General features: G+C 40.6%; 2 protein-coding genes across 2 annotated transcripts; both read right to left on the bottom strand.

Moving 5' to 3' along the window:
• Positions 1-516: 516 nt before the first annotated feature.
• Positions 517-8518, bottom strand: LOC108679727 (probable 4-coumarate--CoA ligase 3). Its single transcript, XM_018168440.2, has 10 exons — positions 7521-8518; positions 7095-7212; positions 6519-6732; positions 5940-6145; positions 5512-5656; positions 3803-3957; positions 3362-3536; positions 2784-2953; positions 2315-2470; positions 517-1662 (listed from the first exon to the last, which is right to left on the bottom strand). Exons 1-10 carry the CDS (start codon positions 7832-7834, stop codon positions 1360-1362), a joined length of 1956 nt encoding a protein of 651 aa, XP_018023929.1. The 5' UTR covers positions 7835-8518; the 3' UTR covers positions 517-1359.
• Positions 8519-13344: 4826 nt separating this feature from the next.
• LOC108679722 lies at positions 13345-22537 on the bottom strand. The gene is made up of 5 exons (XM_018168432.2): positions 22442-22537; positions 15846-16050; positions 15175-15385; positions 14820-14899; positions 13345-13972 (listed from the first exon to the last, which is right to left on the bottom strand). The coding sequence occupies exons 2-5, from the start codon at positions 16041-16043 to the stop codon at positions 13895-13897; spliced, it is 567 nt and encodes a 188-aa protein (XP_018023921.1). The 5' UTR covers positions 16044-16050; positions 22442-22537; the 3' UTR covers positions 13345-13894.
• Positions 22538-22835: the final 298 nt, after the last annotated feature.

Genomic DNA, 22835 nt, shown 5'->3' with positions numbered 1-22835 from the left:
GTGCAAGAAATCTCATCCTTAGGGCATTGAAATACTCATGAGTGCGTTCAGACATTTCTGAGTGCATTCAAATGCTCATGAGGGCATTCAGATACTCCTGAGCGCATTCAAATGCTCATGATGATAATATACTGATACTCATGCTGATAATATACTGATAACGTACTGATAATGCACTGATAATGTACTGATAATATACTGATAATTAACTGAAAATACACTAATAATACAGTAATAATATACTGATAATGTCCTGATAATACACTAACAATATACTGATACTGAACTGATAAATCCTGATGCCATTGTGATATTATTCAACAAATCACCTACTACTTGATGATTTCATTGTACGTCATCAATCATCTAACCTCTGTGAACGCTGTAAGTAGTGAAGAAAACTACGAAAATGGTGTAAACTGTAAATAGTGACAAAAACGGAGTAAGGAGTGATGAAAACTGCGAAAACGGTGTAAATAGTGACAAATGGGAATGACAAGGTTTTAGATTAAGACATTCGAATTTGTAGGATTTATTTACTAAGGATTATTAAATATAAATTTACATGATTAATGACAGACGGAGACAAATGTGCAAGTTTTTTTTTTCAAATTCAATATTTTTGGACTGGCTTATGCCATCTTTATCCATCTCGAGAAGGTGACGTTAAGAATGACACTAGCCTCATTTACAGACATGGACACCAAATGTATAAAGATTAAAAGCATCACGTAAACTAATATGATTATACACTAAATATGTGACTGATGTACTGATAAAGACAATCGCAACAAATCCAAGAAGAACTTGAGCCTTGCTTCGCTGTCCGCACCATCGCTGCGAATAGAAGGCTTTGGCCCATTATTGGCTCGACAGCCAATATCAGACGTGAAAAGATCTCACTTCTCTCAGGCGTCTCACGTCACCGGAATATGTAAGGGTATCTTGCGTACCTTCTTGCTACCCATTGGCGGCTTATAGGCGGCCTACAATTAGTTTCTGATGGCCGGCGCTGTTACAGCTATAACTCATCGATTTCTTCCTCGAGGTCTAGATTTGCATGAACCTATTTTTCCCGAAGAATGCTTGCGGGGAAAGCTTGCGCGTGGTGTTTATTCTGAAGCTAAATTGGAAAAGTAAGGAAATGGAACGGGATGTTTCTTTCGGCTATAATGTATGTGGGAAGTTATTCTTGTTAAAAGTGTCCGAAAATGACGTGTGGATCTCTCTAGGAAACTAAGGGAAAATAAATTACCTACTGCAAAAAGTGAAAGCATTCTTGATACGTTTTATTTGGTTAATGTACGGCCGTTATATAGCCTCAAAACTATAGGCTATCAGACGAAAATTCTTAAATTACTAAGTTTTCACGGCCATATCTCGGAGCTCGCGTCTGAGCAGCTTCCCAGTTCGGTTCTTAGGCAAAGTTTCGACGTAGAAGATGCCAGCAGCGAGCTGCTTGTACGGGGCAGCATTTTCTTTCATGTGCGAATTGATTTTATTGGAAATTTGGCCTAAAATCTGTGGGTCGGTTACGTTTTCTTTCAACACGACGAACGCTCGTGGCAGTTCCCCGGATCTGTCGTCCGGCACTCCTACCACTCCTACGTCCAGCACTTCTTCTACCTGCAGGATCAGATCCTCAAGTTCTGAAGGAGAAACCTGCAAGTAACGTAAATTGAAAATAAGTTTAGTTTCTGAAGAATATTATTATTAACCCAAAAAAATCGCGAGATTATCTTTCAGACAAATTATTTTCTTAGTAAGCACATATTTAGATTCATGGCAGGCCACTCACGACTTCGTTAACGTTGATGAATGAGTGCGCATTGACTGCGGTGGAGTTCATAACAAACTTTCGTTTGAAAAACAGAATGTTTAACTGGCAACTCTTTCTAAATTTAACGTTTAAAACTTTTCAATATAATTAAGCTTCAAAATCTTTTGTAAAACGCATACCTCATAGTAACTTCAATAAAACCTCAGTTGATTTCAGTTAATTGTCTGCTTCCGAGAGGCTTTTGTAATCAGAATAGATTAAAAAATTATCGGGATCAGATTAAAATTTGAGAAAATCATAATTAAAATTTCGGTGCTTTCTTTATAATGATCAGCATAAGATAGGATAGACTTAGGAAACTTTGAGACTACCCAAAAGTAGGATTAATAACTTTGTACACAGATCATATACTCATACTTGGAAATAATTATGTTAGAATTAAAATATTATCGAATATTTAAAAATTGCATCGAAATCATCAAAACTCCCATTTATCATGAAATATGATAGATGCAAGTAAAATCTTCCACTCACTTGGAAAGCCTTGACTTTAATGAGTTCTTTGAAGCGGTCGACTACAGAGAGAAATCCGTCCTCGTCGTAGCAGACGACGTCACCAGTCCTGAACCAGCCATCGGGTGTGAACGCAGCCGCTGTGGCTTCAGGGTTCTTGTGGTAGTGCGAGAATAGCTGCAAACAATTGCTGTTTTAGCCTTTATTCTACATCATCTCGATTCAACCTTATATTTGATAGCAGCTTTATTCAATTTTATTTTTGGTAGCATAGGGGGATCTACATTTAATCGTGTAGCACACGGTTATCTTTAGTATCTCTTTGATTCTGTAGAATGAGGTCATAAAGATTTGACAGAAATTTAATTGCACAAACTAAGCCCAGTTTAATTCTTTATCCATCAGTCTATATTTAAGCTGCAAAATAAATGAAAAATAATAATATTTTTGCTAGTTTTCGTCGTAAATTAAAAGCCGATAGTTTCCCCACCGGCGGCCCCCTGACGACGAGCTCTCCTGGGCGGTGTGGCCCCAAAGGCTCTCTCGTCTCCAGATCCTCGACTCTGGCCTCCATGTTGGGGAAGAGTTTGCCGCAACTGCCAAGCTTCTGCTGCAGGAGCGGCGTCAGCGTCAGACACAAAATCTCCGTCATGCCCAGAGCTGACATGAGGAATAGTTCATGTTTTTATCAGTTCAGTATCAGTATCAGTTTATCACGTGATGCTAGTCACAAACTTATAACATGGGAAGTAGTTGATCTGACTAAATTTCTTATGTTACAATTTAAGGCAAGTCAAAATTTATGTATTATGCATATGTGTTTCAAACTGTTCACTGGTTTATAACAAAATTTATAGTTTTATTTTTAGAATATCAAAGAAACCAAGCACTCAGACCAGAGCAAATCACCAACAACCGTCTTTATGATGCTGTTTGGCAACACAAATCACCCTGAGACTGTTATTCTAATAGACTAGGCGACTTTATGAATAATTCACCTTCAGTAAACAAACTTCAGAAAAAGTTTTTTTCAGTAAACCAACTAGGCTTATCAGTAGCATGAATTACCTTCTTGGAAAGCAATTTTTTGCGAGGCTTTCTCAGTGAAAGCCTTGGCGACGGCAGGGTGCACAGGAGCGCCGGTGACGATCACGTTGCTGACGCTGGCAAGGTGCTCGGCTGACACCAGCGGCGACTGCGTCAGGAAGTTCAGCAACGGCGGCACAAGGTGCAGGATCAGCGGCTGTCCGATGAAATACGTAATGCAGTTCAAATAAACGTGGCTTCTAAATCCGAAACATTTGTATTTTACAATGAGTATTTTTGTAGTTTCATACAAAAAAGCAAACAAATATCTTGCAAACAAATTCAGCAGAGTTAGAAACAGTTCGCTCAGACACGATGCAGTGGTAAGAAGAATTCACATATGCCAACAACGTGTGCGGAAACATTTTTTTTATTTTTAACTCTATACTTTTTGTCAAATACCTAAGTGTTAGTTAAGCATACCCGGTATTTCTTGGTAAGCTCGGCGAAACGTGCAGGACTAGGTTGAGGTGCACAAACGAGCCTGTGGCCGAGGTAGAAGCAACCCATGGCTACGGCGAGCAGACCGAAGCCGTGGTAGAACGGCATGAGTCCGATGCTTGTCACCTGCTTGCCAGCTACCGAAAACGAGGGACAATTCTTATCGATACAACACGAAAATGACAGGAATTATTGGACACAAACTTTACGCTGTGTGCGTATCGTTAGAGTGGAAGGACCGTCAGATATTAATTTGCTGACTGCGATCTGAGCAAATGAAGTGCTTTGCAAGATCCTAAAACAGAAGTAAATATTACTAGGATGAAACAAAATAATTGTTCATAAGAAAAACTTAGGGTATCATGAAAGAGGAAAATAAGTCCCATGCTGGATCCTTTCCTGCTAGCTGAGTGGGGACTAACTAGTCAACATAAAAACAATGAAATAACAATATTACTTGAAATTTTTAACGAAATTTTAAGCCCGGGGAATAACAGTGGCAACATTATTCACAAGCTTTTATTTCTAGATTTGAATGCTAAAATGAAATACAAAGTAATATAAATGAACAAAGGTGGTGGATAGTAAAAACACTACTACGAACGGGTGGCTTGCGAGGGCAGGTAGCAGCTGGGGTGCGTCAGGGTGGATAGGGTATAACTAACGGGAGGCTTGAGAGGGCGGGTGGCAGCTGGGGTGCGTCAGGGTGGATAGGGTATAACTAACGGGTGGTTTAAGAGGGCGGGTAGCAGCTGGGGTGCGTCAGGGTGGATAGGATATAACTAACGGGTGGCTTGAGAGGGCGGGTAGCAGCTGGGGTGCGTCAGGGTGGATAGGATATAACTAACGGGTGGCTCGGGTGGCAGCTGGGGTGCGTCAGGGTGGATAGGGTATAACTAACGGGAGGCTTGAGAGGGCGGGTGGCAGCTGGGGTGCGTCAGGGTGGATAGGATATAACCAGAGGTGGGCAGTAGCGCGCTACATGTAGCGGCCGCTACTAGCGGCCGCTACATTTTCAATAGCGGTAGCGGCTCTACATTTAAGGCAATGTAGCGGTAGCGCCCGCTACATATTTAAGTAGCAATACGAGGTTTTGCCGCTACAGCGCTACCGCTACATTTATATGTAGATAAAGCCTTTAGATTTTACTTAAAGGGGACCGGCTACCCTCAAACAAAATTTTTTTGTTTACAGACAGATCGTTTTAAAACTTGGTACACATATGTAAAACAGAAATCTAAGACCTTTTTGTTCATGTAAATTTAAAAAAAAATGAAAGAAAACTTGGAATTAATAGAAAACGGCAAATAAGGGGTCTCTAAAAAGTTTATAACTTTTGCAAATCACATGCTACAATGTCGAGACACATATCATTCGATTTGTAACAACAATATCTAGCGACTGTAGAGCCTCGATCTCTTATACACATCTAGATGTGTATAAGAGACAGTGTATGCACAAGTGATGNAGCAGCTGGGGTGCGTCAGGGTGGATAGGATATAACTAACGGGTGGCTTGAGAGGGCGGGTAGTAGCTGGGGTGCGTCAGGGTGGATAGGATATAACTAACGGGTGGTTTAAGAGGGCGGGTAGCAGCTGGGGTGCGTCAGGGTGGATAGGATATAACTAACGGGTGGCTTGAGAGGGCGGGTAGTAGCTGGGGTGCGTCAGGGTGGATAGGATATAACTAACGGCTGGCTAGAGAGGGCGGGTAGCAGCTGGGGTGCGTCAGGATGGGCAAGTAGTTGCTGAGCACGCGGTGTGAGCTGCACACGCCTTTGGGGGTACCCGTAGTACCGCTCGAGTACAGAATCAAGGCCATTTTATCAGGGTGATTCTGGAATGAGTAACTGCATTAATTAGTAAGGGTCACAAAAGATATCAGTGATACTACCTGTTTAATGAGATTTTTCGAGTTACTTAACTGGTAAAGTTGTTTAGCTATGTAAACAGTATGTCTTAATACATTAGTTCTAAGGAAGGAGTTTTAGGAAATGCAATTGAAATTATTTCCAACCTAGGAGCATGATGCCAATCTAACACGCCTTTCAAAATAAAAAACTAGCCATAGGTGCATAAGTTTCAAAATTATATAGCAATAATACAAAACCCTGATATACCTCCACTCTATCAACGGTGGCAAGGCTATTGTCGTTAATGATGTCCAAGAGGTCAGGAAATCCATGAGCAGATTTCCCTATAGTCACAAGAACGACGTCGCGGCCGCTGGTCGTCCTCGTGAGTGCCTCGCGCGCTTGAGCCTCCAGCGAAGCGTCTACCACAACAACTGAGGCGTCGGAGTCGTCCAACTGACGGGCGATTTCCGCTAAAATAAACGATATTGAAGAACATAAAACTTGATAATGTTATGATTCGGAGCATGTTAGTATTTTAATAACATTTGGAGTAAGAGCTTGAATAGCTTATGTTATATTAAAATAATTGTTCCTTATATAGTACTTAACTTTTGACTCTTCAATACGTACAATGCAGTTATGTTATAACTATTGATAATTTCTGAAGGCGCAATTCCAGCACATACTCAAATATAATTTGCACTTCGCTGTCTCATGTAATTCCGGTCTTGCAGTTAGACTGTACTCATAGCGGTTCTCAATACAGAGAAAGTAAACCTGTCGCTGTGAACAAATCGATTTATTTTTATTAAATTTGTATAAATTGCCCGTATGTTAACCTACGCGGCGTAGCTACCACTGAAATGGTAGTGACAGAACATCCGGCCCCCTGGGCCCCGAAGATAACCAATGGGTATTCAGGCACATTGTGAGACATGATAGCAACAGATGCCGGCACCGAGCCATCCTTGCTGAGGCCCTTGAGCGCACTGCCCCACCGCAGGGAACCTTCCATGAGAGCGCCATAGCTGTAGCTGCGCCCGGTCTCGTCGCAAAGCTGTGCACAGAAATTCGTTTTCACGAACTTTTTACAGAAAATAATTTCAATGTTTCGTCTAAAGTTAAGTCGAAATCATTAAATTATTATTTTTTATGTATCGTTGTACATTTCATATCATACTGCACGTCCGAAAATTCTTCAAATACGTTTTACTCGACGTTCACTTCTAGTGTAGATGTATAAATAATCCAGAATGGTCACATTACTATTTCAATATTTCAGCAGGAATTCCGGTGGCTTCTAAATGGCTATTCAGTCATTCAAACAAAGTTTTCTCTGGTTATTATAACAGCTTTATAAAACCACGTCTGTGTAAGATTTCAAACAGTTAATAAATATTGTATGTAAATAAGTTTTACGATTGCTGTATTGTCTGGCCATTGTTGGAAGCGTTCGAAGAGAAAAGAGACGAAGTCACGGTTGGGGAGCGGGTCGAGCCACACGTCAGCGCGCAGCACCCCTTGATCAGAGCTCGTACTGTTAGTAACGGCATCTCCACATTAGAATTGATTCTGGATTCTGGTTTCCTAATCACTTTCATAATTATAATCAAATCACATCGAAATTATTAATTAAATTAATGGGTATTTCCTAATTTGTTCTTCCTAGAATACCATGTGTTAACAAAGGATACGAATACGTAAAAAAAAATAATTCGCAAGGAATAAAATTACATTTCCTTTTCTCCGTAATTCTTGAAAAAAGGTACCGATTGCCAACATCAGCTAAAAACCAATTCTACCCCCTTGCAGATTTGTACCGTAAAGAAATGAACCTAGACTCACCTAATTTGGCATGACGGCTTGGACGTCTTGAATGCGATTTTCTTGCGAAGAAAATATCTATCATGAAAGGCAGACCGTAAGCAACTGAGTGGCGCAGAACCCCCATGGAAGACCCGGCGCTGCTGATCCTGCAGAGACGGAATTCCTACACACCACACCAGTGCTCTACGTCCGTGACCATGTGCTAGTGAAGACGCAATCTGTGATTTGCCAGGTCTTTGGCAAGCGAGACGGCTAACTCGGAACATCCCGTGAAATATTTCGTGGCGTAAAAAATACAAGAATGTAATATGACGTTGAAATCTGAAACACATTAAGATGAGCTTTCAGAGCTTTATTCTCTGGCTCTCAGTTTATTCAGTATATCGACTGAGTTCATTTTAAACAAACCCCTCGTCCTGTGACTCCTGTCTATTCTAAGAAACCCACAAATCGATTACTCAAATACGATCAGAGTCTCTTGAATAGAGTATTATCTCACGCCAATTACAGTAGACAAATTACTGAAAGAAGAATGTTCGACTCACTCGTTTTTGACGAAATTTTGACTTCATGGAAAGAAACACTGAGCTCTTGGACTATGGCTTGTATTTGAAACAGCACGAGGGCATTGAACTAAGGTTATACGGCCAAGCCACTAGACTCTATGCCATATGAGCGACTCCACCACAAGTAAGAGTTCACTAGCACACTAGGTATGCCGGGCAAAGTGGATATGACTAGGGGTAGGTCAGGGAATTATTATTTTAGCGACGGTAGCAACTGCGTGCTGATAGCATTGTCAGATTAGGTATCAATGAGAAACGACATCTGCAGGGAAACGTTTTTCAGTCAAATTATGTTCGATTTTCTCGGAAATCACCCACCATACATATGTAGATAGTCTAGTCGACTCTATAAAGCATCCAATTCAAAAAGTATGATAACGAGAACGAGATTTACTCAGTTGCGGATAAGCGATGAAAAATATTTCAGCAAGAACTGGAAAGTTTAGCCGAGAGAGAAAGCGGACGACAGCTACCGGTAAGAACAACGCAGATAAGATTTATGTACTGGGAACGAGTTAGAAAATAATAGATAGAAAAAAAGACTGCGCGGAGCGAGCTTAGAACCTGTTTCACAATAATATGAGCAAGAAGACGTAGGGTGCGCGGGTAGGAGTTTTCAGAGATCACTGAATTGTAGGTCATTATTACTAAGGTCAATTGGGTAAACTGGATGATGATTTAGATTTATCGAGGCTTTGGGAATGGAGATGATTTCGCGGACCTCGTTGGGTCACACCCTTAGTTATACAACATTGTGCGGTCACCATTATTTGAGAATTACAGGAAACCTATAAGAGTTCTATGATTCTAGGACGTGTATGTGACCTGTGGTTGCTTGAAGCATTTGTGCTTAGGTTGGTCATTACTCATTGGTGAAATAAAGGCTCCTCAGAAAGACAGTGAAAACAAAAAACGGCGAAAATTTACGCAACGAATATTAAAATAAGTAACTAAACTAATAAAAAATATATAATATAGCACTTTTTTGAGGATTGAACTGTCTCATCAATTAAAATAGGCCTTGCTTGCTTTAAGCAGTAAAAACAAAATCTCGGGCTGTGAGTACGCGCTGGATCACAATTTCTCAACTTATCATATCATATCGTAGTGACGTCGGCGCTGAAGAATAGGACTAATGCGGCCTGTTGTCGATTCTTGTACTTTTCGTGTCTTCTCCACAGGAGATCTAAAAATAGTTCCTTTGGGCCGGATCTTTTCGAAACTGACGATAGATGGCGCGAAATAGCTACTAGACTTCCACCAGGTTCGATATGGTACTAGCTGCTAGGCAATTCAAGTCTGAACATATGGTATTTCTACATAGCTTTGACTGGTCTGTTCTTGAACGCGTTCATACTCGGAGCGTCAAAGATGTAATCAGGTAGGATGTTCCACATGTCGGCGACTCGAAGGATGTTCCACATGTCGGTGACTCGTTGTCGCGTGAGACGAGTTGCAACGCAGTTTTTTTATTTGCTTGGCATGAAAGCTTAATTCAAGCGTGGCTTGGCTTAGAAGCTTCTTAATCTTTCCTCGTATTATTTGCCCTTCAAGCCTGAGATTTTTCTTCTTGCACGTCTTTGAACACTCTCTACCAAATTTTGTCTTTATCAAGTTTCGGTGACCACACTGCGTTTCCAAACTCTAGATTCGGGCGCACGACAACGACAGACAACAGCTTTTTCGTGTCTGTCTCTAGCAAATCGTAGGAGCGTCTGATCAGTCCAAGAAGTTTATTAGATCATTTATTCGCTTGCGTTTCAATACGCCGGCAAAATTTCAGCTTCTAGTCACTTGACCTTATTCGCACAAGATTATTATTAACAGGCATGCATTTGTTTAAATGTGTACACAGTAGTTTTCACGCATTTTACTTGTGTATTTCTACAACAAAATGCACAACCAACGCACTGGAGCACCCAACATACACATGCACACGCCTACCCCGACGTCTGGCAACTAGTCAACTACACATAAACAATTAAAGGCCAGGGTTGCCAGATGGAGCCAAGAGAAAAAGGCCACTTTAGCTCACAAAAATGCTCAAAACGGCCCTTTTTAAATTAATATGAAGATTTTAAATTCAAAGTAGTTGAAGCCATGTACAATGCAAACATTTACTCTTCAGGATTTCCGACAAGAAAAATTGCATCAAGTTCTCTAAGTTTACATCTGGATTACCGTCAATGCCACATAAGCGACCAGCCTACATCGAATTATACGTTACTGACCGATTGTAAATAAAAGCCGTATAATGTTGGTTAGTCGTCAGAACTTCGATTTGTAGGATTCGCTTGCCACCCAACAACTATGAAGATTTTCGATCGTGCAAGGAAAGTTGTGGCACTGACGGTAGAATATTTATAAGCAGAAGATGGAAATTGATTTATTTCAAACCCATTTCTGCTGCAGAATGATTATGTAGTCTCTGCAAAACTAAAGTGAATATAAATGCCCATAAAATATTATATTGTCTAACATAACTAGGAGCGGAGTACTTTATCGACATCGAACCAAGTAATTGAACACCGTTCTAGCTTAAGGCAATTTTCTAAAAACTCATTTGTCATGATAACATGGCATCATGACTGACCAAAATACTAGTCTACATTGTTAAAGTCAAATTAGCCATAAAAAAATTAAGGAGCGTATGAAGGATTAAACCAATAAAAAGTGAAATTTTGTGGTGCCTAACACTAAAAAGCTTAATGCATCGAGAAACAGCACTATAAAAATACATCACTAATGAATTTACTACACTTCAAAAACAGAGATAACTATATGCACTCTCAGCTCTGCCAAACATGGTTATTAATTAATATGAGTGGCAGTGGGCAACCGCTTCAACCATGTCTAGCCCTAATTAGGCGGCACTCGGCCAGTGTTGCCACCTAAACGTAAGTTTTGGCACAGTTACCAGTCGAAGTTTAGATCTACTCATCTTGAGGAATACGCAATTTTGAGTGGAGGTCATAATTAATGCAAAATAGTTGAGAGTAACATATTTTTCATAAAAATGCATAATACGGAAAAAACTGCCAAATATATTTTGTCAGGCCAATACATGTCAAAAAAGGCCGCATATGCGAAATCTGGCCGTAAAACGGTCCTTCTGGCAACTCTAAATTAAACATCAGATGCATGGTTGCCAGACAGGGCCTAGGAAAATCGGTTAAATAAGCTCACATAAATTCCAAGAAACCATAAATAACTATTCAGTTAAAATTTTGTATATAAGAATGCAACAACTAAATGTAATTTCAGAAGAATTTTCAGCTTCTGAAATTACATCACGTTAAAAACATATTTATATATATTTGTTCCTGTTAATTCAATGACAAAAAGGCCCACATTAGCGAATTTTGGCCAGGATAAAAGCCAATTGATCAACCTTTTAATTGTCTAGCTAGCGTTACTACAAACGTGGAGGCGTTATGTTGAGGCCAACGTACCCTTTATCTCGGTTTGGCAACTTGCCCAGTTACCTAGATACCATTGATGTGAGGTTCATAAACTGTAGGTCATGACCTCGAGAAGGGTTACGAGTATTTTTCTATTGGTCATGGTGTGTCCAACTGTCAGACCACATTTAAATTGCTAGATTGGAGCTTAACTTTAGTCATGTCATAGCGCTGCTCGTAACTTGACAGATTTCAAAGAAGCGCAAATAAAACTTCAGTTTTTCTCAACTTTGGTGCCTCATCTTTAGTGTAAAATAATATGGTGATTCTGCAATGCATCAGTTGCGATAAGCTCCAAAAAACTGTTATTCCCTTTCAGCTAGAAAACCATCCGAAGGAATATGGAATAATACGTGTTCTCTCTTCTTATTTCAAAGCTGAAGACGCGACGCTCACAATAGGAAAGATGCTCGCCAAACCTTGCTCGATACAGGCTCTCAAAACAGAACTTCGTCAACCATCTGAATGAACGTTCAGACAACATAAGTTAGACAGCGCATTGATGACTCCTCGCCGTACATCAAGCACGAGGTGATGGAGAAAATTCGATTTCCTCCTTCTTTCCTATCCAACTTGACGAGACCACACATGATTGAGCTTTTGGTTTTAGCTCATTTCATCTTGATAGATCAAGTGATGCAAATCAGTCCAAGTTGTTATATAACAGTAGACTGATAATAATAGCAAAAGAGTCTGAAGATATCAATAACAAATTCCAACTTTTTTGAAAAAAAAGAAAAGCGAAGAGCTAAATTGGTTTGTGTCAGCACGTTCGGAATCGCCAGTATCCTCGGCCCTGACAAGCCAAGAATTAAAGTCATTAATAGACACATTATGAGCCAAATTTAGGTTCCAGCCTTCAAAACGCTCGTTGCTGCTCTCAAAGTAATATGGAAAACACATCGAAAATTGAACTGTGAAGCGCATCGTCAAACTCATCAAAGGAAGAGTAATGAAGACTAGGCCATTTTGTAAGGTTTGGCAAGATTTTAATTCTGCCCATCATGACGTCTTACACATCTGGGTTTAAGCTGTCCACGGGCAATATTATTGCTAGCATACTTGATCTGGTGTATAAATTGCAGATATTTTGGCTTCTCAATGGAAATAAAGGGAACAGGTTTTCATGGACATTTGCGTGCCGATTAAGCGTAGCATTGAAAAATAAGTAAACGTTTTTCAAGCTACGATTGGACTTAATCAGCTACTGCAGAACACAGAAGTCGCCATCATCATGCACGATTTAATCGATGTTTCTATAGGCAAGTAAACTCTTAGGGGATGGAAAGTCAGGCGTCGGAGATGAACATCTTGCGGGCAGATCATGGAACGCTTGTCTCCCATGTGATCCGAACGGAACTAAACTTAAACTTCTAGGAATCGATGATAGGAACGCTCTCCTGTATCGTGGTCAAGAAAAGGGATCAGTTTTTTCCGGCCAATAATTTCACAATCTCTATTTTTTGCAGAGCACAATTTTACTGAAGAAACAGACGAGATTGATTTGGTTCGTCGGCACCCTCCAAAACATCGCGAACCTGCAATAACTTCTTATGGAAGAGTGCAATCTTAAGATTTTTCACAGTTTGCTCAATTTTACAATATCTAAGCAATTAAAACAGCCATGAAATGTAAATCGCTCTTCATACACTGCCAGAAAGAGGGCGCTGACTCTGTAACACAGCATCAGTGTCTCGTGCAGTGAAGTATCCACAACCTTGATTATAAATGCCGCTTTAAAAATTCATCTAATCAGCCTGCCCCTACAAAGCCGTACCAGCTCTGTGTAGGTGAGAGGTAAATGAAACAGCTCAATACGGAAGACGTTTATAATCCGACTTTTAAAGACACTCCCTAATCAATACACATTAAGTAAACCACTTTGTTCTGCCATCCCGGAACATTAGAGCAACCCGGGACCCAAAACTCGTTTTGCAGCGGCAGTGCGATGAGATTACCACTGCAACTTTTGCTGGAGATCCATTTGAGTAACGTGCTGTCTTGCTTAAGAGCGTGGGTCGTTTGAGTAATTCCCCTATGTTCTAATTAAACAGACAATGCAGCTGATAAAATTCTCACAAACAAATACTACAAATGAATGCGGATTAAAGTGGTGGTAATTGAGTGTAAGCAGCCGCGTTTTCTGATCACTTCAGAAAATTGCTCACATCTTCAGAAAATTGACTCCAGTTAGTTCGCATGTATCAATTGAACGAAAAGGTTACATTGATTATATAGTAAAATAATTGAAGCAGATCAATAGACTCTGCTTAAAGTATCAATGAAACAAAGACAGAAAATCCCGACTGCGTTAGTAAACTCTGCCATGTTTTCCACCGACGTTGCTTGGGTCCCTCGGCAAGGCTCAGACTCGGGCCTGCTGGGCAAGGCGCTCACTCAGGGCCAAGTTCTGCTGCTGCAGGCGCCTCACGTTCTCCTGGAGCTGAAATAATTATTACTTTACTCTTGGCTTAATCATTCACAAAATAGAGACTATGAGCCAAATGTATTTTGAGTTTGATCTATTGAATTGAATTATTTGTTATACAGCTTGCATCCGCATTAAAGGGAAAATTGTAACTCGCCTTTAACCCTATCCCTGGAAGCATAATTTGATAGTTCTCCCAAATTTAAAATCGTTTCTCAATAAATTTTTTGGAGGAAATTGCATCGAATTTCTACTCAAATGAAATCTATTTGTTGCAAATAATCACAACGCTTCAAAAGCTGATATACACCGATAAATCTAGTCTAGTCCACCAATAGCCTGGACGAATTAATTAATAAGGCTATAAAGGTACCGGTACTGTCACAAAAATTGCAACAAAAACAACTATCCTGTTCAAACGCATTTTTGTAGCTATGTTTATGCGTTAACTTGTTCCTTCATATCTTGTATTGAAGTTTTCAAGCTCACAGTTCACCCGAAAATTAACCACAAGAATCAGATACGAGTTGCTTTCTGAACCCAGTTAATTGTACATTTGTACTTGAATGAATTTCTACTGAAAAGGCCTCGTCAACGAAATTCTGTGTTAGATTGCTCGCTGCAGACTTCCAAATAAATAGAATTCCTAAGGTGACGGTAATGCCCTGAGTTGGCAAAGAAAGTGAGCTTCGATGAAGGAGAGCCTTGAAAACGAAACAGGAAATACTCAAAGAAGATAATGTCAACCCTCAGACAATAAGTGACATGAAGCACTCTAACTTCCAGCCTATGAAGTAGTGCCTAGCAGTTCGCTACAAGACGTTATCTTATAGATGTAGAAAAGCTTCTTTAACTCTCTCACCACACGGTTTTGCTCCTGCAGAGCTCTGAACGGCGCTGGCATTTCATCGGTGAACGCGGTCGACTCAGCAAGCGCATCTTCTGCTTGCAAAAATAGAATGCAAATTATTTAGATCTGGAGAAGGTTCATCGTAGTTGGGTTCATAGTCAAAGTATTCCTTAGGAACAATTGCACAAGGTTCAATACATGCTCCTCAAGTTGCCAAGTAAACTGGCGCAACATTTTGAATAAAAATGCCTGACTGGATCTGAATAGAGGGTTGGATGAGGAATAAAAAATAGCATTTCAGGAAAAAATAGCATTTCAGGAAAAAATAGCATTTTTCATTTTTCTTATCTCACGTTCATAGCCTTACGGAATTCGAAGGGGTTAAAGGTGAATGGGTTGAAGGCAGCAGCAATGTTGGCAGCGATGTTGGGGATCCTCGGGATGAAGGCCGCGGAGTTCGCTTGGCTCTGCTTGTAGGCAGCGATGCAGGTCTCGAATGCGGCCTCTGGGCTCACGCCACCACCTCCCTCCAGCAGTTCGTACTGGGGCGCTGAGTTGGGACGAGCCGAGTACCGCACCTATGACCAACAGCAGCCTATATATACTTTCAAAGTTTAAAAAAAGTCAAACGCTCATAATTCGAGGCTTAGTCATTTTTATAAGGATACATTAACTGTCGTCAACGCTAGTCGTACCTAAAAGCAGCTGAACGAAAGTCCCGTTTAGAAGGCAAAAAGTTTATCAAAATGTGACGGTTGCTATCATTCATCTTTAATTATTATTAAAAAAAATTCGGTCACTTAAAAATTTCAAAGAACGATGCCACATTAACGATGGGAAATTATGGTCCGAAACATCATGGCAAGTGGTGCAGGAAAGCTCTGCGAATAGTTGGCGAAAACTAAGGTATGAATAGAGAATATAATAAACGTCGTTACAGGCCTGTTTGATATTATTGGCTAAGAGTTAATGCTATCACGTCCACTGACATTTGTGCTATGTTCCTCCATTCCAGTCTGCATTGCAAGCTCGGCTCACCTTAAACCGCCGGCCGTTGCTATCGGAGAAGGAACACTCGCCCTGCCTGGTGCCGTCGGGGCCGACGGACTCTGCTAGGGCGGCACCCACGGAGCTGAAGCTGCGGGCGGTGCCCACGGACCCCAGCGAGGAGCCAGACTCCAGGGTCGCTCCGTGACACAAGGTCGCCACCGCGCACAGAACTACCACACACTTCATGGCGGTTCTGGAATGCAAGTTATTGGTTAGCCATATGATGCATAACATATTATTCATCTTAGTCGAAGCTTGCGTTTGTAGCCTGGCGCAGCAAATATATAGATGTTGAAAGAAATGGAAAATCAAAATGTAGAAGGTCTCTAAAAGGGGCCTATCGAACAATGGAAGGTACAACAACTAGGGTTCGCTGGAGTGCGAACACGGCAGGCAGCTCGCAGGGGCAAACAAGAAAGCTGACCAAATGCATCGCGAACAAAAACTTCAACGTTAATGATGACCGCAAGCAAATAAATGCCAGACTGCTAATGCAAGGCCCTGGGCTTCGGTTGGACCCTATTAGCGGTAGGTTTGTATAGCCAATTCTTCAAGTTTCGACATACCTTATCAGAAACCGGTTGTCCATCGCAACTACTTTCTGTTAGTTAAACGCCATGAGAATACGTTAAATTTTTAAATGATTTTATTGCGTTGGTTGGGCCTGTATTCTCAGTGCCTAAGTTTTTCACAATGATAAGTTCTACAGTTCTCTCATGATTGATTTACGGCATCAGTATTAGTGAAGAGTTATCATGGAACGTCAATATAACTGTGGGGAAATATTCAAATGATAGAACACCCTACACAAAAAACATGAGCATGCTAATCGAGCTCCAAGTTTTATTGATAACAAAAAAATACCCATACCATATTTCCCTATTACATCCTCTAACCAAAAATTCGCAAATTACAAATAATTTTCATTAAAAATTAAAAAAAAATTAAAATAATTTTCAACAATCCTTATTCTAACAATCACATAAAATTAATTAAAGCATACTTCCTTAAAATTCCTTAACCCCTGCTGTCGCGTCACACTCGTGTTTAACTACAATGACCATGGTCGTGTTTGTGAAAGTGCAATATCCGAAGGATAATCTTACAATTTATCGGTGCTCAGTTTCTGCTCCGCGTCTCAAGCCCACTGAAGACGATGTCACTTGAATAATTCCTGAGCAACAGCGCCGGTTGTGAACTACGCGCACGTAGTCCCTACGCGCAACTAGTCCCTACGAGACTGCCTTAGTTCCATGCATCTTCCTTACACAGAGCTACTGACTTAGTATCCTCAGTATCCTTATATTTAGTATATGAATAACACAACAAATACCGTACGTAATAATTGTGGCATTGGAATACCACGTTCTAATTTGAAATTTCTAAACTTCAACTACAAACCATGATCATATTAGGGGCAAGCCGCTCGTAGCCGATCATTTCAAAGTTAATGGCCAGAATTGAGATTTTCGTGGGTAGCTTAACCTCATTCATTATTCATTTATTAAATATAAGTCTCATATAAGCAGCTCGATATTTTTATTGTGCAAATAAACTTCCTACCGTCAATAAAGTTAGCGCTCCTTAAACTGCCTATTTTATCCAGTTATCATAGTCGATGTAGTTTTGTAGCGCAAGTCTGTAGACAAACGAGAAAGTAACAAATATTCAGGTAAAAACTCGTATAGTAAATAATAATAAATAAAAATTTTATGATCCTTCGGACGCAAGCAGATGCCGCCTTAAGTATTATTGCAATGTGCGCGTTTCTTGAAGCAAGTGCTCGAAGACCAACAACGTCAACTGTCAATAAGCAAACGCTTGATGCTTCTCTCTATTCGTAATGGAGAAAATCAGGAGCCATACTTTCAAAACTCGCTAAGTGAACATAAGTACCTACTTTTGCTTTATTTTCTTTTCTATGATTGGTGGATTTTGCTTGAAAGGCAGTCCATGATTGGCGGATGAACTTACGATCTCTTAACTTGGTTTGAAAGTATAGGACAAGGTGTCGTGGCTGCGGAGTTCAATGAGGAGAGGCGACTTTGCATTTGAGGTTTTTTTTTCACAGCTCATGAGGCCCACAGCTGCCGTAACTTTCGGTTTACGTGCAATCAAGTTTCATGGTCAGGACAGGTGTGCGGTGACGATGACGTGTTGTATTGTACATTACGCGTTGTGTGACAGTTATGATGGTGTGTTAGGATGTGACATGTGCGGCATGAAATCACTTGTACTATGTTATCGTGTTGTTATATTTGATTTGTGTTCCAATATGACTCGATTTGGTTTGGTGTGAGATTTAATGCAACAAATTTTGAGATAAGATATATGCCGCGTAATATGACTTGAATTGTTCAACCTATATCATCAGTAAATCGATCAGACGGATTCATGGTACTCTTTAAACATAGCTTTAGTACATTGAGAAAGAAAGTAATTTAGGAAGACTCAATGATGTAATCAAATCCGCTCATTGGAAACGATGATTTACATGGTCACTTGAGATCCGCGATGATCTCAAGCATTGAGTCTCCTAAGTTGGAAACTGAATTTAATTATTTCCTCAGGCGCAGCACAAGCTTTACACAACAGGACGCACGCAGCCGCTCTAGATAAGGCAGCGCAGGGCTGCCATGCGTCACAATACACATAGAATAAAAGTGTCGGCACTGAAGAAATAGGCCCATGGCCTGTTGACGATTCTTGTGCTTTTCGTGACTTGATTCACAAGGGATCCGGCCTTTGGCCTTTGGAACTCATCACATGCCCGACCTCAGCGTCCCGAAATGCTGTCTCGATGTCAACCGGGACAATGAGATGAGACGAAACTGGTCAAAAAAATAATGATACTAATAATTGTGTTCGGGAATGAAAAAATTGTGTACCTGATATGATCAAACGCTACGAGATATCCATTACGATTCTAGAAAAAAAACGAGATATTCCGAACATATTCGAGAGAATACGAATATTAACACGAGAATACGAACGAGATATTAACATCAAAAATATACACCTATAATTATTAACGTGCAATTGGGAAGATTGAACAACATTTGCCTGCCAACACAACTCGGAAATTATTATAGTTAGCAGAAATGTCAAAATTTATAAGAACTCGCTAAATAAATTCAATTTTTATGAATTAACAATTAAGCTGCTACACCAGTTCTTACTAAAGTGTTGCCACATCATCATACATCTCACTGATTTTTTCCTTACTTCTTAGCGAGTGTTACATCCGGCCCTGCTGGAGTGTATTTATTTAAAGTGAAATTTTCAATCAATCAGAAAGAACGCGGAAAGCAAAGGAATATATGAAAAATTAAAGAACTAACCAAGGAGCCCTTCAAAAAAGGTGTGTAAAAACTCATTCAAGTCTCGCCTATAGAATGAACTGACGCTAAATGCTATGTTATGATCTATCGATAAAAATAGGGAAGTTCCAACTTTGTCTGGAACGTCTTGTCTCTGTATCGTCCCAGATTTCCACTGAAATCTGCGTTAATCTCTGAAATTGTTTTTATATCGCTAATAGAAACAAACATTTGGCTTACTTAACGCATCTCTAACAAAAATATGAGACAGAGGTTTATACAAGACACCTCATTCTTAAAAGCATCTACATGCAAACTAATCATACGAACAGATACGCCAAAACAGACGCACACTTTAACAAACTAAAACGAACTATACATAAAAAACATTAGATGCATACATCTCGTGGATCGAAGCTCTTTCGAATGGTGTGAGAGTAAAACCACATCAAAATTTATAACACTGAATTATCGGCGACTAAGTGTCAGCTATCTGACCACCGATGTGACTGCTTCTATTTTATGCAACAGGAAGAGCTCTAAAGAACGTCGTCGCAGCAACGTTGGCCTTCCCAACGTCTTCATCTAGGGAAAGCTTGCATGGATGCATTCAGCGCATATGATTGAATGGTAAGCATTTGTATTCAGCGTAGTCAATGTAATCACGGTGCTGGAGGAGCAACTGAGGTGCTGGTGGTGCAACTGAGGTGCTGGTGGTGCAACTGAGGTGCTGGTGGTGCAACTGAGGTGCTGGTGGTGCAACTGAGGTGCTGGTGGTGCAACTGAGGTGTTGGATTAAATCCAAAGAGACCAAGCCGATGTATGCGCAGATCTTAAATTTCTCATTACCCTTCTTTTTTCCAGGTCTTGAAAACCTGCAAAGTTACCAAGTTTCTGCAGGCTTGAGGAGATGACACTCATGACGGTATGCAGACGGGAGGCGAGGCAAGAGGCCGGATTGCTGAAGATAGTTGGTTGTTCAGCTGCCGGGCCATGCCACAACGCGTTCCAGGCGTTTCGATAAAATCGACAGGTTGGAGATAGGTCGATATGATTTGGGAACAGAAACGACAAGGTCTTTTTTCAATAGAGGCGTAATGTAAACTGATTTGAACTTCTTCGGAACAAATACTGTCAGTGAAACAATGGTTGAAAAATTCTACCAGAAAAGGTGCTAGGGTTACGGCATTCCTTACAAGTAGCGACGTCGGCAGCGGATCGCTGACACACTGCTTGTCTTAGGCAGCGCGCGCACTGCAGCGATGACATAGTCAGCTGTGATGCAAGTGAAATCTTGGAGCGCGCAGTCGAACGGGCACGGCGCAAATGTTGCCCGGCCGACGACGCTCGAACAGAAGAAATTTTGTTTAAAAAAAACTCATAGAATTCCTTCATGCTTCCGAAGCATCTGTATGACCCCGTCCCATAAGTTCATTCAGCGAACGCCACAGCGTTCGAAGGGTCGCTGCGTTTCGCACCGATTCAATGATCGAAGGTCGACATAATTGCGCCGCGCATCTCGCCAATATAACATACAGAAAATGTACAATAATTGTATGGGGTTCTGACTTTATTTACGATTGTACTGAGATACAATCAACATAGGTCAATAGGCCAATCAACAGGAAACTGATCGCATACCGTACATGAAGAATATTAAATACAAGTTATTGATATAAAGATAGTGTGTACAGTTGGATCCTGTACACAGTTATCCTCTCAAAATATAGTTGAATATTTTTCTCAAGAGATAACGTCGATTAGGTATGCTTACACTGACTTGGATACGTTTCGGTAGCTTGCGTATCAGCTTTGAAGCCTTGCCCCAGTATTGAAAGCAGATCAGAAGTAAGTGATGATTAACGTAAAGCCCGTCGTTGCCACATAAATAAAATGGTGCGGAAGATTCCTTGATTTACTCCACGAACTTTTCAACAGATTCGGAAATCAGGGGGGCAATCAAAACGGGTGTCAGCAATGTAGACATAGGGTTATTCATCGTAGACGACTACGAAGGCTTAATCTACGTTCATCTAACAACGGAAAAGCAACACAAAACATCGAGATATTCCGCTAACCATATAAAAGCAAAGGAAACGCGAAGTAAGCTTTAGGCTTATATTCATCACAAGAGTTTTCGATTAAGATATGGAAAGTTTACTTGACGTCACCTTTGCTTTAAAAAAAACGTCGTGAACCTGTAATATAAGCAGATTAATGCTAGAAGTACTTCCAATTAAAATATTTCGTTATAAATCAGAAATTGCGATGTATCGCAACGCAATCAAACTCTCAAACTCACAGCAACACGTTCACGCTTGGTCATGGAGTTTGGCCCATGGTTGAACTATATAAGGTTGACCCACGAAGATTTCAGTCATTCAGTTTTTCTTGTTACGTCACGTAATCGAGAAACGTAAACAATCCCGTCATTCTCATGACGTATAGGTTGACAGGTTTGATTGCATTTCGGTAGTACCTAATTGGTTAATGCCCGTGACGTCGCTTAGATCAGTGACGTCACAGGCGAAAAACAGACTACATCCGCCAAAAATGAGCTTCTCATGGGTCAACCTTATACTAGTTCAACCATGTTTTTGTTCAACCATGTTTTGGACAGTCGAAAATAAGAATGGAAAGCCATGCGGACACACGGGCACACCACCAGTCTCTGGTACGAAGATGTGACATGCTCGGGCTGGCCGTATGGCCCGTATCGATCTCGCCGCTTCTCGGTCCGTGGTGAGAACAACAGCTGATTTATTTCTAAGCCGTACGGTGCCATGCATCAAGTAATACTAACCTTGAATTTCATAAATAATTTTTAACATTTTTTTATGATTATCGTTTCATGTGATAACGATTAATCATTTGAACATGTCAAAAGTTTAATTCAAACAGCAAACAAAATTTCCTAGCAGCAGAAGAAGCGGCCGGTAATGCCATAATTATTTGAGATTAACGTTTAAAATAAATTGAGATACTAATTTCCGTCAGATCACGTGAACAGTGAATTGCATGCAACTTGAAAGATGTCAACGGTAAAACATGCACTGTTTAAATACAATATTTTTTGTTCTTCTGTAAAATTCGGCTGCTCTTCTTCAACTGTTGCGCTACGTTACACTGCGCATTGTCCTACCCAGAACCCAGCGAAATGAGCGAATGGCGCCACGTTTGGACACTCGCGGAATCCAGGTTCCTTCACAATTCTTAGGGTGTATCCCTGGCAATAGTAAATCAATTCAGTATCAGTGAACTTACCTTCTGAGGAAGAGACGAGGTATTTTAGCTATCACTTTTTCAGGAACCAGACGTCTCCACACCACACACTAAGACTGACAGCAGCGTACTGACTGACATGCATGCAGATTGCAGAGTGGAGACTGCAGCACGCCACTGGCCACACACTTGGACTCCATGAGCTATGCGTCATGGAGATCTCCACCGTAGTTCTTCCCGACTCATCAGTGTTTTATGAAACTGAAACGACAAATTGCCTCTTGCTATCGCTGAAACTAAATGAGTAATCTCTGACATGCATAATGGCTTCGACTCTCAGAGGGCTAACAGTTGGCTTTGAAATTAGCGCTCTGCTTGAATGTTGAACAATATGCCCAAAACGCACGGAGCATAGCATACAAATTGTAGGAGCCGC

Source organism: Hyalella azteca, unplaced genomic scaffold, assembly GCF_000764305.2.
Source record: "Hyalella azteca isolate HAZT.00-mixed unplaced genomic scaffold, Hazt_2.0.2 contig8769, whole genome shotgun sequence".
Taxonomy (NCBI): Eukaryota; Metazoa; Arthropoda; class Malacostraca; order Amphipoda; family Hyalellidae; genus Hyalella; species Hyalella azteca.
Note: the sequence above shows the minus strand (reverse complement) of the source record. Positions and strands in the feature narration are given on the sequence as shown.

Bases quoted from the DNA above. Each gene is read 5' to 3' on its own strand.
- LOC108679727 (XM_018168440.2), bottom strand. From the start codon at position 7,834: ATGTGTTTCAGATTTCAACGTCATATTACATTCTTGTATTTTTTACGC. The intron at 6,733-7,094 runs GTAAAACTTATT...TTCTGTGCACAG, and splicing joins GGCCAGACAATACAGCAATC to CTTTGCGACGAGACCGGGCG. The intron at 3,537-3,802 runs GTATGCTTAACT...TTCATCGGACAG, and splicing joins AGCTTACCAAGAAATACCGG to CCGCTGATCCTGCACCTTGT.
- LOC108679722 (XM_018168432.2), bottom strand. From the start codon at position 16,043: ATGAAGTGTGTGGTAGTTCTGTGCGCGGTGGCGACCTTGTGTCACGGA. The intron at 14,900-15,174 runs GTAAGGCTATGA...TTTTGCAAGCAG, and splicing joins CTTTAACCCCTTCGAATTCC to AAGATGCGCTTGCTGAGTCG. The intron at 13,973-14,819 runs GTGAGAGAGTTA...TAATTATTTCAG, and splicing joins TGCAGGAGCAAAACCGTGTG to CTCCAGGAGAACGTGAGGCG.